At 32.0% G+C, this 16,164-nt stretch overlaps 1 protein-coding gene across 1 annotated transcript in view; it reads left to right on the top strand.

The window, feature by feature from the left end:
* Window positions 1-1,455: 1,455 nt before the first annotated feature.
* LOC106104959 (B-cell receptor CD22-like) overlaps window positions 1,456-16,164 on the top strand; it is a 32,783-nt gene continuing 18,074 nt past the window's right edge. Inside the window, exons 1-2 of the mRNA XM_013285153.1 lie at window positions 1,456-1,713; window positions 9,534-9,749. Of these exons, the coding sequence (XP_013140607.1) occupies window positions 9,653-9,749 (97 nt within the window). The 5' untranslated portion in view covers window positions 1,456-1,713; window positions 9,534-9,652. The remainder of the gene's footprint in view (window positions 1,714-9,533; window positions 9,750-16,164) is intronic.

Below are 16,164 nucleotides of genomic sequence, written 5' to 3'. Positions count from 1 at the left end.
GTGGATTCAGGTGGCCGCTTGCTCGTTTGCCTACTCGTATTATAAAAAAAAAAATCAAAGGTCACTAGTACTCTTACAAAATAACATTTTTTGTGTTACGCCAGTTTACGTAGGAACTATCGAAATATAAAAATATAGCTACTCCAATTGAGAATCCTCGAGAATCGAGGAAAAAGTACTTGCTTTTATTTTAAACTACATTCATTGATGTCCACTCATCTAGATTTTTATGAATAGACGATAGAAATCCACGAATAAAAGATGTATATTTATTTATGTGTCATCGATTTTGAGTATGTTACGAAAAAAGATGGAAGGTTATTAAGAAAGGACGCTATAGTTATTGCGGTTTTGGTTATCAATTTGTAAGTACAAATGTAAAGACAGTTTTAATGTCTTCCGACTAAACGTTTTCCGTTTACATTAAGCATAATGTATTAACAATATCAAAGTCAATAAAAAATATAAATCGGGTAAATTACAAATTGCGAATAGAAAAAGCAGACGAATCGAAGTTGAATAACTTCTATTGCTTTCGTATAATGTTCTTTCTCACGCTATCCGTATTTTTAACATCTGTTATTACGTAGCTTTCATATTTTCCGTATCGGAATAAGCGATTACCGTAACGTAGAAATCTTAATAAATCACGACATTGGTTTTGTTGGTATTTAAAAAGTTATATCTGGAAATAACGTTATTTATACACGAAACAGTTAAAATATTATTACCGATGAGTTTTTATGTGAAAAGCACAATCAAACAGAGACTTAGACCATACGCACAGTTTGACTAAACTATCGCACAACTGTCTAGTGTCTGACTAGTCTTATATGAAGGTGCACGCTACTAGATTTTAAATTGTGAAATTAAAAAGTTTAATGGACTGCGAAACAATCGACGCTCGCACAACAGTTGTGCGATAGTTTAGTCAAAGGTGTGCGCCTGCTCTTACTCGTATTAGATAGTACCTTAAACAGTAATGTTAAAATAGCCCTGCTTTAGACTGTGAGATATTGATGAGTCAAAGTTATAGATAGATTTTCTATATGGATATCTGATTTACACTGTCATCAATTCCCACAATGCGGGATTCAATCAAGGTTCGACGGTTGATAACCAATCAGAATTTATAGTTCCACAGAAGCTTATTTATAGATAAAATTGAATTAGAATGATATGACGAAAATAAAAACATATTATTAAGTTATAACAGACCAAAGAGTACCACAAAATTAATATAATAATAACGCGACCCTGGAAGTTTGGACACCCACTAACACCCAGACATCGGACGAAATATTTTATTAAGAGAGTCATTTAATACAGGGGGTTGGAAAAGTTGATATATTAATTAACTACTGAATAAGTCCGTCAAGCCGAAGAGTCACTTCGTTACACGCAAGCGCAATAAGGATCTGTCAAGTTACGCCCTTAGGTAGTGTGAAAGCGGCCTTCGTAGCGCGCGGTCGTCTGTACCCGTGTTGTTAGTGTTACTGCCGATTTTATTAGGCCAATACGTTTAAAGTGTAATGGATTCGGTACTGAAAAATATTCGTCACAGTGATAGCGTGACTTAAACAATAAAATTGTCATTACCCAGTGCATATTTGGAACTGTTTGAATTTTGCAAAAAGTTTCACGTTGTGTTATTTTTTGAGTGGTTGTGCGATGTGTTTGATAATGAACGACGAAAGTTTATGTCAGTTCACGGTGAGTGGGAATTTTTTACTTAACTTGATAAGTACGAATAATAATCTAATGAAGTTGATTACAAATAACATACTCAAATATTTTTTTATTGTAGTACAGAGCGGTAACAATAATAGTTTTATTGGGATCATGCTTATCTAAATTTTAATAAGTGGATCTTTGCATTGATTTATACGCATTTTTAAATGTAAAAATTTGAATTTACATGTATAAAAACTTTTTAAAGCCAAACATATATATACGAATATTTAAAGATATAAATTTGTGACGTTTGTCAATACAGATAACCTTAAGTGATACCCAGACTTCAGTAATTAATGTCGACTATAGAGTTTACGATAAACAATTACGTTCTTGTCAATTATTAAGGAATTGACATCATTAACGGCATTCTGGGTGTATGTTAGATTTTAAAACTCCATGTTATTAATAATAAGATACTAGATAATCTATTTTGATAGACATTTTAATTATTTCAGAATATAATGTATGTATGTAATGTAACATCATTTAGATGTAAACAAAAAGGGGAAGGAAGGTATAAAGGTATATTAAAAGTCGATATTTTTTTTATATATCTGTAGGGAATCTCAATGGATAACATATTTTGTAGATGTGTAAGTAAATGGACTGACGTTAGTTTGTTTATAATTTATTGTATCTAAGCTACTTGATATTCATCTGGCTTTCTAATAGAAGAATAATTTTTGTATTAGGACCAGTAGTTTTTAAATTTAATCGTTACATACAAAAATTCGATTCCTTCATTTTTATAATATTAGTATAGAAGTGAACATTGATGTCTTCATTTGCTGTGCTTAAGCTAGATAGGTAATAAAAGTTGATGTTACGAAAATGTCTTGTGTTTAAAATGCTTTTATACGAAACTAGCTATTGCTCGCAACTTCGTCCACGTGAATTAAAAAAATAGTGAAATTCACATCCTATGTTACGTAGCTTTTTAATGGTGAAAGAATTTTTGAAATCGGCCCAGTAGTCTGAGCTATTTCAATACAAAATTACTAATTTTTCTTCGTTATAATATCAGTATAGTTATAGATTGTTAAACTAAATGTAAATTTATTTCATAGCCTATTTCATAGTCAATGTTTTACATAAAATAAAAAGTACCTCGATTGACACGCTGGCTAGTCAAACACAAGGCTTAAGGCCGCCGACATCGCGTTCTCTTCTACGTCTACGCACATACGCGACTTAGTTACGGCCACACTTTATATTGCCGTTTTATGTTTACACATAAAACATTTGCAGAAAGACTTTGCTAAGAAAAATCAAGTAGTAACATAGACGTATTCTCTTGAGGGTGTTAATCCAACTATCTTACTAATATTATAAATGCGAAAGTTTAGATAAATGAATGGATATTTGTTAGAGTTTGTAGCCTAAACTGCTGAACGAATATCAATGAAATTTGGCCCAGATGTAGATAGTCTGGAAGAACACATAGGCTACTTTTTTTTTATTCCACGCCAGAGTCGAGGGCGAAAGCTAATGGTCCATAAAGGTGCATAGTGCATAGTGGAAATCGAAACAAAGGCATACATACATGTACATATTTATTATGATATACCGTTTGGTAATTTACACAACCTCTTTCGTTTCACGGTAATTCATGCACCATCTTTCTCGTACGTGCTTTTTAATAATTTTTTTCTTGTCTTAACTTCTGGATGACAGTCAAATGTTTTATTCAGCTAGTAATTAACTGAAATAATGCTGAGTAATTGAGTCATTAGTGGTTATACCGTTAACAATAGCGTGTTTAGTAATTAATAAGAATAATATACGTTTAAATTGTAGATCGAAGTAATTATGAAATTACAAACGTTCGTTTCGTACATTGCAACAATGGTAGGAATGTGCTACAAAGATACTCGCAAGTAGGTCATCTTACATTTACCGTGGATTTCCACTAAAATGCTTGTTTCGAAACAGGACAATATGTGTTCTCATTGTCTTTAAAATAATTGGGACAGCACTATGTTTTCATACGGATATTATTGTAGTGGACATCTGCGCGTTATGGATAAAAAATTGTAGCTAGTTTATGTTCTTTATCTATACCCAATTAAATTTAGATGTGATGTTACTTGGTAACTAACATCCATCTAAATTATTATAATATTAGTACAATATAAAATAAAAACAAGATATCATACATTATTTAATACTTAATGAATGGTTAGCAGAAAATTGTATTTAGATATTTTTTTCATTAACAAAGACAACAAAGCCTTGGGTTTCACCACACAAGGAGAAGAGGGTGGCATAGCACCACTCATAGAAGAAAAAAACACTTTATGGATGAATACAAATCGAACGTTACACGTTAAAAATCCTATCAATCGGAATGTAATAACATTCTGTCAGATATAAATGTAGTTCATAAAACTTCAATAGCAAGTGTTTTTTTAAATATTTTATTTTTATATCATACGTTTTTGCATGTTTAAAACGCAACGCTCATTAACATCACAGGTAATTCGCTTAGAAGGTTATTCGTAAACAATGACGTGGTCTAACAGACTAACGGAAGTTGACTATTTCAATGTATTGTTAAGTTATAATCTAACATCTGATATTGCTACAACTTGATTCCTATTTAATCTTATTATAATGTTTTTATATTGTCTAGATTTTATTTAAATCGATTTACGTCACTTACAAAACTTAATCCAAAATGTGTTTAAACATCCATCCCTTTTTTTACTAGTTAATTATAGGCAATGTGCAATATTCGTAATGAATAGGTAATCCTTTATACCTCCGCATAGAATAAGTATTTTTTTATTATGAAGGATTTAAAAAAGTAAACACAAAAATGCCGACAACATTTAGTAGCTAACTAACCTAAAATCACTTGTTAAAACAACACAAATAATATCTTTTGAAAGCCGCTTTTATTTTTTTTAATTAAACGTTATGAAGATAATGCCAGTCATTATAATTAAAGCGCGTAATTAGAGAACATGTTAGCTATAAAATTACAAGTCCAAAGAAAGATTGAAAGCTGAAAGAAAAATGCGTGGTTCATTAAATATTCCGTTAAGGTATAGCCATCTAGCCCTTGCCGTATAATTTTAACATCATTCAGAGCTCCTCCATTGTTGAATGGATGAATATCAAATGTAACGACTATACAGGCCTTTACTGTGCTCGAGATTCAGATTATGTCACTCCCAAATTTAGTCCAGTACGATGTAATAGTGTCCCATAAATATTTCTTTCTTTGTACAGAAAAAGGATCATTACAAAAAAGACACGTTTGAGGATATCTATATCTATACTAATATTAAAAAGAGGAAAGATTGTATTTTTGTATGTATTGGAATAACTCAAAAACCACTGGGGGCGATTTCAAAAATTCTTTCATCATTAAAAAGCTACGTTTTCTGTGAGAAACATAGGCTATATATTTTTTTATTTTATTATCTATACTGTTATAATAAAGCGTAAACACACACTTATTTGTTGCCTAAGATGTCAGCAATTACAGCATATTTTTGAATAATTCTTTTTTTAATAAAACGCCCTACACTTACGCCACGCTTTAGGCTATATATTTTCACGCCATTTAACTTAGGGGGTAAACATTTTGGATAAAAACTACAATGTGAGAAAGAGATCATAAGTTACTGTCAAATATTTTAAAATTTTCATAATTTCATGCGGATGAAGCCGCACGGGAACAGCTAGTAGCATATAACATTTACATTAGTAGTTCCTATTTAATTTGTTATTTAATATTACATTAACATTATTTTTCACCTATTGATGACTGATGAGTGATGATAGTGTTGACGGATGGTAGAGTTATTTGGAGGACGAAAACCCGATGCGCCGACTCTACGTGATTGGGATAAGGTAGAGGAGATGAGAACGTTGGTTATATTCACCGACAAAAACTTGCAGTTGTTTAAATGGACTGTCTTTGGATAGCTCCACGTTGTCGCTTTAAATTAAGTTTGTAGAGTGTCATTACGACAAGAACTCATTTCGGCAGTCACAAAACTCGCGGAGTGCAACACTTAAGTAAATCTTTCGCGTTTTTAGCAACTGCAGACTGTAGTAACTTGATTTGTGTACTGCAAAACTATAAATTAAGAAGTCAGAAGTTAATAAGTCTTAAATCTTTTGTTACAGTCCTTTTAAATTTTATTAATTAAATATAAATGTGTAAACACCCTGGCTAACATACTTTTGATTCTCCGGACAAAGATGAGAATAACGTTCATTTTATAATCAGTCGATACATTTATGAACTCATAAAATTGCATGCCAATATATTTACATACATAAACAAGTACACATACTCGTAGAAGTAGGTAATTGAAAAATAAAACATTGCAAAAATCTATTTCATTCTTGTCATTGTAATAACAAACAGCTTAAAAAAGGAAAACGATACTTGTGGTGAAAAACACTTGGTTAAATATAACCGTTAATATTGATAGCTGCTCTTTGTCAACGAACAATGACTAAACGAGGAGCAATTCCAGGATCGTTTGCGGGCTGATTGCTAATTGCCTCAACTGAATGCCTGAAGCCATACTCGAGATCTCCAATTGAATGACGCATAAAAGATGACGAATCCCTCTTTAAATGTTGATGAATTTCGTTCGTTCAATTACGACATTTATAAAGAAATACGATTGAAGTAATAGCGGTCAATTAATATATTTTTTGAAACAAATAAATGGGTCAAGTTTTTTGGGTAAACAAATGTGTATTTTTGTAAAGTACTAGCTGTTCCCATGCGGCTTCATACGCAGGAAATTATGAAAATTTTATTTTATTGCTTACATTTGTCAAATTATCAATAGCAAATGTGAAAATGACATGACATGACAAACGTTGGCAATCTTGCTTCCTTGATGTTGGTAGCAACTTATGGTCTCTTTAAAATATTTACCCCCTAAGTTTAATGGCGTGAAATATATAGTCTAAAGCGTGACATAAATGTAGGGCTTTTCAATAAAAAAGAATTATACAAAAATATGGTGTAATTCCTGACATCTTAGGTAACAAAGAAGTGTGTGTTTACGCTTTATCATAATAGTATAGATTGATATTTGACTTACCTAACATAATGGCCTAACCTAGTAATAGTTATTTTAATTTAAACATAAAATACATTTTTTTTACATTGTGCAAAAAGAAACAGCGTAAATAAACCTCAAGCTTTGACGAAATATTAAAAAGAAGAAACAGGGTTCAGTGAGGCTTGTCACGTTTTGAACAAACTCGTTCCGGTCAAGATAAGACAGATGAACCGGGTACACGGCAGACGACTTGAATGTAGAGTAAAACCTCTTTGCAGAACCGTTACTTTACGTTAGAAATTATTAGAAAGTAAAATATTGGACTTATGCTACTTCGAATCATTAATTTTTGCAACTTACTTCTTAAGTAATCTATATCTATACTATTATAATAAAGCGTAAACACACACTTCTTTGTTGCCTAAGATGTCAGCAATTACAGAGTATTTTTGAATAATTCTTTTTTTAATAAAAAGCCCTACACTTACGTTACGCTTTAGGCTATGTATTTTCAAGCCATTAAACTTAGGGGGTAAATATTTTGGATAAAACCCTAATTTGGAAAAAAGACCATAAGTTACTGCCAACATCAAGGAAGCAAAATTTCCATAGTAAGGTAATTGGCATTTTGTCATTTTTAATTGAGAATTTGATAAATGTAAACAATGAAATATTTTATTCATAATTTCATGCGGATGAAGCCGCACCGGCACACCTAGTATTAATATGCGATAGAAGTTAAAAATCGATCTTCTCGATCGATCGATAAAAGATCTACGAATCGCAATTACAATGGAAAAGCTTAAAGATCGATTCAGTTTGTAATTTATTCGATAAAAATAAATGAAACAATCTCCGGACCGTAGAAGACTTTAAAGTTCGACTCTCATTAATAGTTTAAATGGATATTTTTGTTGAGTTTGCACGCGTATTAATTTAGAATAGTGCGTAAGTTGGCTAACGAAAATTATTTCTTGATCACATTTCTATGACTTCATTTTTCCTTTACAGATTTATTTTTACTTACGTCATGTTCGATATTCTCTGTACCTAAATTATTCTCAAAAATAATTTCAATCAAGACTTTATTGATATTAAAGGTTTCTTATAATTTATGTAATAATTTGTATTACCCGATTCATCTGAATAACAATTTGGGTCGAGAAAAAAGCATAAAAGAAATATGCCTCGACCGACCCGCCAAATATATTTCGCCGTTGTTTCTATTTGAGAAGGGACGTTGAAGTGTCATACAGAGTAAATGGGGGTTCAGCAAATCCGGGTCATTGAACACTTCAAACTTTACGGCTAATGCCGGGGAAATCTCTGGAAATAGCTGTGTTATATCTTACCGAGAGAACTCCTGTCATAAACACTTCGGTGTTAAATAAAATATTGATTCAGCGTTTCGAAATATACGAATAAACGCAACAAACGTCTAGATTAAAGTAAACAATTATAAACATCCATTTGTTAAAAATATTTATACATTTTGTGTTAAGGAGGAACAATTGATGTATTATGTGCTATTTGCACTAAATGTAAATAACCTTGTGTTGTTTATTTGAGATCGTAATCTCTATTGTCTATTCGAACATACTCGTATTTACAATCACGTGTTGCCAAGATTGGCAGGCAATTTGGCTCCCGTAGAATACTGTCTATAGACTATTTATTTCAGTAGATAAAACTTATCAATCTTGAGAATAGTGGAATAGCCTATTTATTCTTTTAGAAAATGATGATAGCAATATATTTTGTACATATTTTTATGAAGATTTGTAGCGTTTTGATCAATTTAATAGATTATATGGATGTTTGTTAGAGTTTGTAACCTAAATGGCTGAACAAATTTTGATGAAATTTGGCATACATGTAGAGGATAGTCTGGAAGAACACATAGGATACTCACTTTTGTTTTTTTTTAATTCCACGCGTGAGGGGTCGCGGGCGAAAGCTAGTTATTAATAACATCAATATCAGGAATTATATTTAGACCATTTATAATTTTACGAAACAAATAATGTTGGACGATTTCGTGCGACGAAATTAACATTTTGATCATTCACCGTTCAACGGTAGAATTAACTACGGCGTAATTTGTATAATTCGATGAAGAGATTTCACGTTTCGAAAAACAGCATTTATAGACATTCATTAAATTCGTGAATCTGAGCTGTGATTGAAAATGACGAGAATCTTGTTTTAAAATTAACTCGACCTCTGCTTACAATTTCGCGCACAATAATTTTCAACAGAAATTGCCAGCTTACAATTTCATAAATGCAAACATAATTCACTCTTTCTGTAATAACTGGCATCGATATATTCGAATTATACGATGTACAAAAATAATACAAAATATTGCTTAAGTATCTCTGTGCAGGATAGAATAGTGAAAAAAAATAATTTTCAAGTTTAAGGGCCTGTCCCACAATTCTTGTAAATTGTCAGATAACAATCCAACGAATAAAATATGTGATGGAAATATTGGTTTTTGGTACTCTATTTGACAGCGACATCACTTTTAAGCTATCTGATCCTCTATCTGCCAGTGGTGGAACAGACCCTTAATATTTTTTGTAGTTTATCGTCATTATTTGTTTTTGAACTAGCACTAGCCTCTCCTTACAAGTTAATACAATTTAATCGCAATCAATTAAACGGTAAAGTACAAAAATCGGTGTTTTTTCATAATTCGATCACAATAAGAATTTATTTTTAAACAGATATTTACAGTGAAATAATTTGTTACAGATTTGGACAGCGAACGAAGACTTCGGCTCGGAATATCAAATACCATCGCACAGTTTTTCTGCACTATATGTAGCGATTGTGTGTTAAATAATTCAAATGATAGTTAGAAAATAAACGTCATGAGCATAGTCGAATGTGTGCAGAAAATTATATTGGCGTTCCTATTGTTCGCCATATCGAAATCGCCGTCGGCAACACAGAATTCTATCATTTCAGGTAAATATGACTTACGATTTGTTATTCCAATAGGTATTATAGAGTAATCTTTTCATTCTAGAAGTAATATTTCGAATAAGATATTTTTTTTACAATATTTTATATTTAAATTAATTTTATGTTAGACAACGATAAATTATTATTAACGTCACATTATACTCAGAATGCTTTGTAGCCGCTATAAGAGTGATTTTAGTAAAGACTAGCAGTTCCCCTGCGACTTATTCCGCATGAAATTGCATTAATTTTACTTTATTGTTGACATTTGTTAAATTATCAACAGCAAATGTCAAAATGACATGACATGACAAACCTTGGTAATCTTATTTCCTTGGTGTTGGCAGCAACTTATGGTCTCTTTCCCACATTAGGGTTTTTATCCAAAATATTTAACCCCAAGTTGAATGGCGTTAAAATATATAGCCTAAAGCATGACGCAAGTGTAGGGCTTTTTATTACAAAAAGGATTTTTCAGAAATATGCTATAATTGCTGAGATCTTAGGCAACAAAGAAGTGTGTGTTTACGCTTTATTATAATAGTATAGATTTCTTATACATGGCAAGAGTTTTTTGTTTACATATTGAAGTATTTTTAGTCACAGACTTTTATAAAAGTTATGAAAACGTGTCAGTACTATAATTAGTTACTTTGTTTTACTAATGGTTCATTTAATTAATGCGCACGACGGACATAACGGAGTTTTGTTATGTGAATAAAAATACTGTTTCATCCATCTTTCTTTATTTAGTTTTTCGCATCCGCATAAATTGTAGCTTGCAATTCTTTTATCTTCGATTATTTAATTATACCTTTTCTTTTAAAAATTCCCTATTTTTCTTTTTAATTTAAATGACTTTCATTTATTCTAAGGTAAAAAAATGACGTGATGTTTCCGGTTCACTTATATAATCTGTCAAAGATTGTGAAATCCCCAAAGAAAAATAATTCATTTCTGGATCCTTTAAATTCTGACGTTTATGTAAGCGTTTGTGATAAAAAAAATCTTTCTTTAGAATTAAATATTTCTACACTTTAGGATTTTGTTCGGATCGAGGCTATTCGGAAAATTCATACTAATATTATAAATGCGAAAGTTTGAATGGATGGGAGTTTCTACATATGGTAAAGTCGCGACGTCATCTATTGATGAGTAGCGGAATGTCCATGGAATAGTCAAGCTATTTCCATAAAGTTGTATCGCAACGCCATCTGTTGGCGAGCGGCAGAAAGTTTGCGTAAGATGTCTAGAATGTTCGAAGTGGCATCGATAATGTTCCATTGGAAAACGTGTGTGATTCGAACAATAAAGAATGTTCTGGAACAAAATGACAAAATAATAAAGAAAAGAAGATCGAAATTCGAGCTATATAAGGTGTGCCAGACTTATCCGAGTAGTTTTAAGTAGAAAGTGAAAGGTGAAGATGTCCTAAGTATATTTCGTATAAGATAAAGTGACCGTAAAGTGAAAGTGCTAGTGTTCTAGTGTTAGTGGTGTTTTGTGAAATGCTCAGTGCTACGGACTCTGTGTCTGTGTCGTGTCATTAACGGATAATTGTGACAGTGAAGTAATCCCTGTTACTGTAAGTCGCGAATAAATTGAAAAAGTACAATTAAAGTTTTTAACTCTATCGCGCGTAATATCTTCTATACGTATTACTAGTTCTCAATTAACTTTTGCACAGGTTAGAACACAGTCTGGAAAACACATGGGCTACTAAGTTTTTATTTAATTTAAAGTATAAAACAAAGTATTAAGAGAAAATACTTTTATTTGAATATAACAACAGATTCAAAAAAGTCGCCATAACTTAAATATTATTCATAAAGTTCTTCAAGTTAAAGACACGTTCGTAAAAAAGGGATAAAAGTATCCTACAAACGCCATACGAATGGCACTATAACATGGGAAAGAACTAACATGCTCTGAATTCTAAATGAACTGAATAAAGCATCATGTTTGACTTTGCGAGGCCAGTAGTCACGAAACTTTTATTGTACGCCTCAGTAAATACTTTACGACTTAAACTGATAAAATACGTTGTAAATTGAATATTTAATGATTTGACGGCTTCAAAATTCATACCTGTGTTTCAGATATATCTACATATACGAGTATACTAATATTATAAAGAGGAAAACTTTGTTTGTAATGAAATAACTCAAAAACTACTCGGCTGATGTCAAAAATTCTTTCACCATTAAAAAGCTACGTTGTCAGTTCTTTCACCATTAAAAGCTATGTTACTCACAAAGGCTATGTTTTATATTATTTTTTAATTTCGCGCGGACGTAGTCGCGGGCGAAAGCTACTATCAAGTAAAATAACTTTAGACAGTTAATAAAAAAAATATTCGTCATATCTTCATACGGGTCTCAAAGCTCTTTTGATTTAATATTTAATAGAAATTATAACTACCTTATATCTTTAGACCGGGCGCACAACTGTTGTGCGAATGTCGATTGTTTGACAGACAGTTCAACTGTTTACTTGTACAACTAAAAATCGAGCAGTGATCGTGATTCCTATGAGTATGGACCTTTATGTCAGCTTAAAGAAAACACGACTAAACAGATGTGCAATAGTTTAGTCTATGGTATGCGCGCGCTCTTACTGTTACAGAAGATTTTTAAAAAATAAGATAAAGATAGTATTATCAAAACAAACCGTAATTCAGTAAGCAAATTTAGAATCGCTGCAACTTCATAAAATTAATTTATTGGTCTTATAAATGATACTGGAAGTATAGAGTACGTTCTATTCAATGATAACACGAGGCTTTATTTCGAATATGTTGCGGTTTATAAGGATTTTGATGGCGGTCGTCTATAGCTAGACAAATGAACTCCACGAATAACTATGGAGGGTCAAATCGGAAACCTTGTACGCACCCTCGGGGATAATTCGAAGGATCTCTCAAGTGCCGAGATTGGTATTTTATATATTCACCACCTTATCTTTGTTATTCGCCTTGCCTTTATGAAACGATACTATAGAATCTTAGAATATTTATGTAACGTATTGTACGAAAGCCCCTTTTGGTTTGCCTTGTTATCTATAAAGGGTTAGCTTAAATTTATGGAAACGATTTTTGCAACAATATTTGCAAATACGTATGTATGTAAATCTACCTATTTAAATAAACAAAAAACAATGTATATTTTTCCCTAGGTATTCTTAAAGTCATAGATTTAGATTGATGTCAAAGATTTTGAGAATTCATTAAAATAATTCTTTGCACATATTTAATGGTTTTGCAATCGTCTTACTTTTCTAAAATATTCACCTTTGATAGTACTTTAATTATTATTTTGATGGTACAAAATACCCGCAACAAGGCGGGGCTTTTACTAATGAATCATAATTTCCCATTTCCGCTAAGTAGGGAAAAAACGTCACGACATTTTTGATAAATGCTTTAAACTTTACTATAGAAATAGGTATTGAAATCTTTTGTACTGGTGTATATTAGCTAAGTTTTTATGTTATTTTTACTTGTCAAATAATTGAAAACTTAATGATTAAATAGATAAATAAAATAAAACTACTAATTTAACACGTATTTATCACTCGTTTTTCCAACGATTTCGTCCGTTCTTCCAGACTATGTTCCGCAGATATGACACATTTCTTCGAGTGAGAGTGACTTCTGGAGATACATAGTATCAAGCATTCATCCATCTAAACTTTCTCATGTATAACATTAGTAAGATTAAAATTCATCATCACCAGCTCACTATACGTCCCCACCAAGGGGCTCGGAGCCTACCCTAAGTTAGGGTGACCAGGCCATAGTCCACCACGATGGCCCAGTGCGGGTTGGTCGACTTCAAACATATATTTGTATTTCTTCGCCAATATGTGCAGGATGCATCAGTATGTTTTCGTGCACCGTAAGATCGTCGGGTAAATTATGTACATACGAAAATTCGAAAAATCGAAAATCACATTGTTACATGGCGGGATTCGAACCCAAGACTTGTAGATTACAAGTCAAGTGCTTAAACCACTGAGCCACCGTCGCGACGCTCAAAAAAAGATTAAAATCACTTTACATTTAATTTTACTAGTATTACCACATTAAATGCTATAATTTATTTTATACTATTTTTTAAGTCTACATACATACGTCCGTGAATTAATTCCTGCAAGGGAAAATCAGCCGCTGACAAGAGCGTCGGCCTCCTTACCCTGTAATAAATCTCTGTGAACTAGATAAGGAGAATCTAAGGCCTTCGCGGTGTACATACTAAAGAGACCGTATTCTTTAAACTGTTAGGTAATGTTTATTTATAACGGCCGAAGTAAATGTAGGAAATTTACCTTCTGTATATTTGGAAATCAATGCGTAATATAGAAAAACATTTGTTATAATAATCCTTAACTTAAACTTGTCGCTAGGATTCTCACAATATGTAGTATTCTTCCATACATCTTTATCAGTCTTCATATTTGAATTCACACCCTTCTTAAATATATCATTACCACAATCTTGGATGGATTACTTACTTCGGTCTTCCCTTACCTTTGTAGTCATCCACATTTAATCTCAATACTTCTTTGTTCATGTGTCACTCCGCATATGTTCATACCACGTAAGCATTTCAATGTTTTTGTTGTAATCAAACTATTCCAGGCCTTCCGAAAAGTCATGAATTACTTCTACTAATTCGTAGGTCAGTTATAATAGTTAGATTAATCGGTAGTACCCAAGGGATATTTATTTTTAAACAAGTGACATTCGGCGGCCTCTATTCTTGGTAACATAGAGAAAGTAGATTTTTTTTTATTCCAACAAGTTCACAATTGTGCTACAACAAAAAAGGTTGCGTAAGCCTCCCAAGGTTTCCTTTGTCATAAGAAGGCAACTGATAAACGCTCTACTTAATGGAAGGTGGCATAAAGACATTTTTCAACCTTAACGAAAAATAATGTTATACTGAGCTTAACAGTGTCGGTGAAAAGGTGCTTTATATTCAGTTTGTTTTGACGTTGAGTATATCTTATGATATTGCCTGTTGTGTTTCTGACAGTAATCTTCAAGAGGCTTACACTCTTAAATTCTTATTTCAGATGTTTCTTTCTGGGTTTACCCTTCGTATCACTTCACATAGAACTGCCTTTGTTGATTTTATTATTATAAATGTTACTTCATTGTTTCTGATTTAAAAACAATCAATTCTAATTATGAAAGGTTATGCTTTGTTGGTTACCTATCAATTATATCCTTAGTCAAATTGGAAAAGGTCTAATCATACTTCATACTAATTCGTATTACGTAATTTTTTAATGCGAAAGTTTAGATAGATTGATGGATCATACGGTCAAGCCGTTTTGATGAAATTTCGCACAGAATTATGATATATTCTAAAATAACATATAGGCTTTTTTTCATTTATGTCGACGAAGTTGCGGGCAAAAGTTAGTATAAACTTTAGCAAAAAAATGAAAAGAAATATTTTATTTGTGAATTTTAATGGTTCGCTTTTTAGACTGACGTTTATGAGATTTTAGCACTCACGGCCGTATTGCTTTTATAACCGAAATCCTTGCTTTGAATTGCATCTAAAATTTGGAAAAGAGCCAAAAGTGGGACAGAACTGGGGAATGGAAAAGCTGCTTTACGAAGTCTATTTGGCCGAAACATTGCAGATGAGCGACGATGCAAATCGACAATTCAAAGTAACGTATATCACTTGTATGCCTAAAAGTGGGATTTCAATCCCACTATGACACATTCACAAAGAAGCTTTCAGTCTAGGTATTTGGATATTGAAAATTTGTACTAGTTACGTATGTGTGGAGAATTGATTTGGTATTTCATTGGATAAGAACAGTTTAATTAGACTTATTAGATGACTACTTTGTGTTTGTTCTTGATGTAATTTGAGCTAGCTGTTGCTCGCGACTTTGCCCGCGTTAAAATATATAGCCTATGTCACTCACAGATGAATTACCTTTCTAACGGTGAAATAATTCTTGAAATTGGCCTAGTAGTTTTTGAGTTATTTCGAAACATACATAAATCTAAAAATACAAATATACAGATATAAAAAGTATAGATATTAGGAAGCCAGATAAGTTAAGTTCATATTTTCTTCTTTGACATAATTTTTCTTACTAATTGACTTTATCAATGGAACGCATGCCGGGCACGGGTAGTATTAAATAAAATTATTCTCATTTCTTTGCGACTGAAAGTACTTGAAATATACTCGCAAACAGAGTTTCCGGGTCAGTAATAAAAACCTCAAAACCACTATATTTGTTGAAATATCTACTCGAGTTCTGAAAAATACAACACAAACTTATAAAAAATTACACGTTTTTTTTAATTATTATTCTTTGAATTAAAAAGACTAGCTATTTCTCGCGACTTCGCCCGCTAACTTAAAGATAGTCAAATTATAGCCTT

The sequence above is a fragment of the Papilio polytes genome, unplaced genomic scaffold (assembly GCF_000836215.1).
Source record: "Papilio polytes unplaced genomic scaffold, Ppol_1.0 DF823288.1, whole genome shotgun sequence".
Taxonomy (NCBI): domain Eukaryota; kingdom Metazoa; phylum Arthropoda; class Insecta; order Lepidoptera; family Papilionidae; genus Papilio; species Papilio polytes.
The sequence above is the reverse complement of the archived record's forward strand: the minus strand, read 5'-3'. Positions and strand labels throughout refer to the sequence as shown.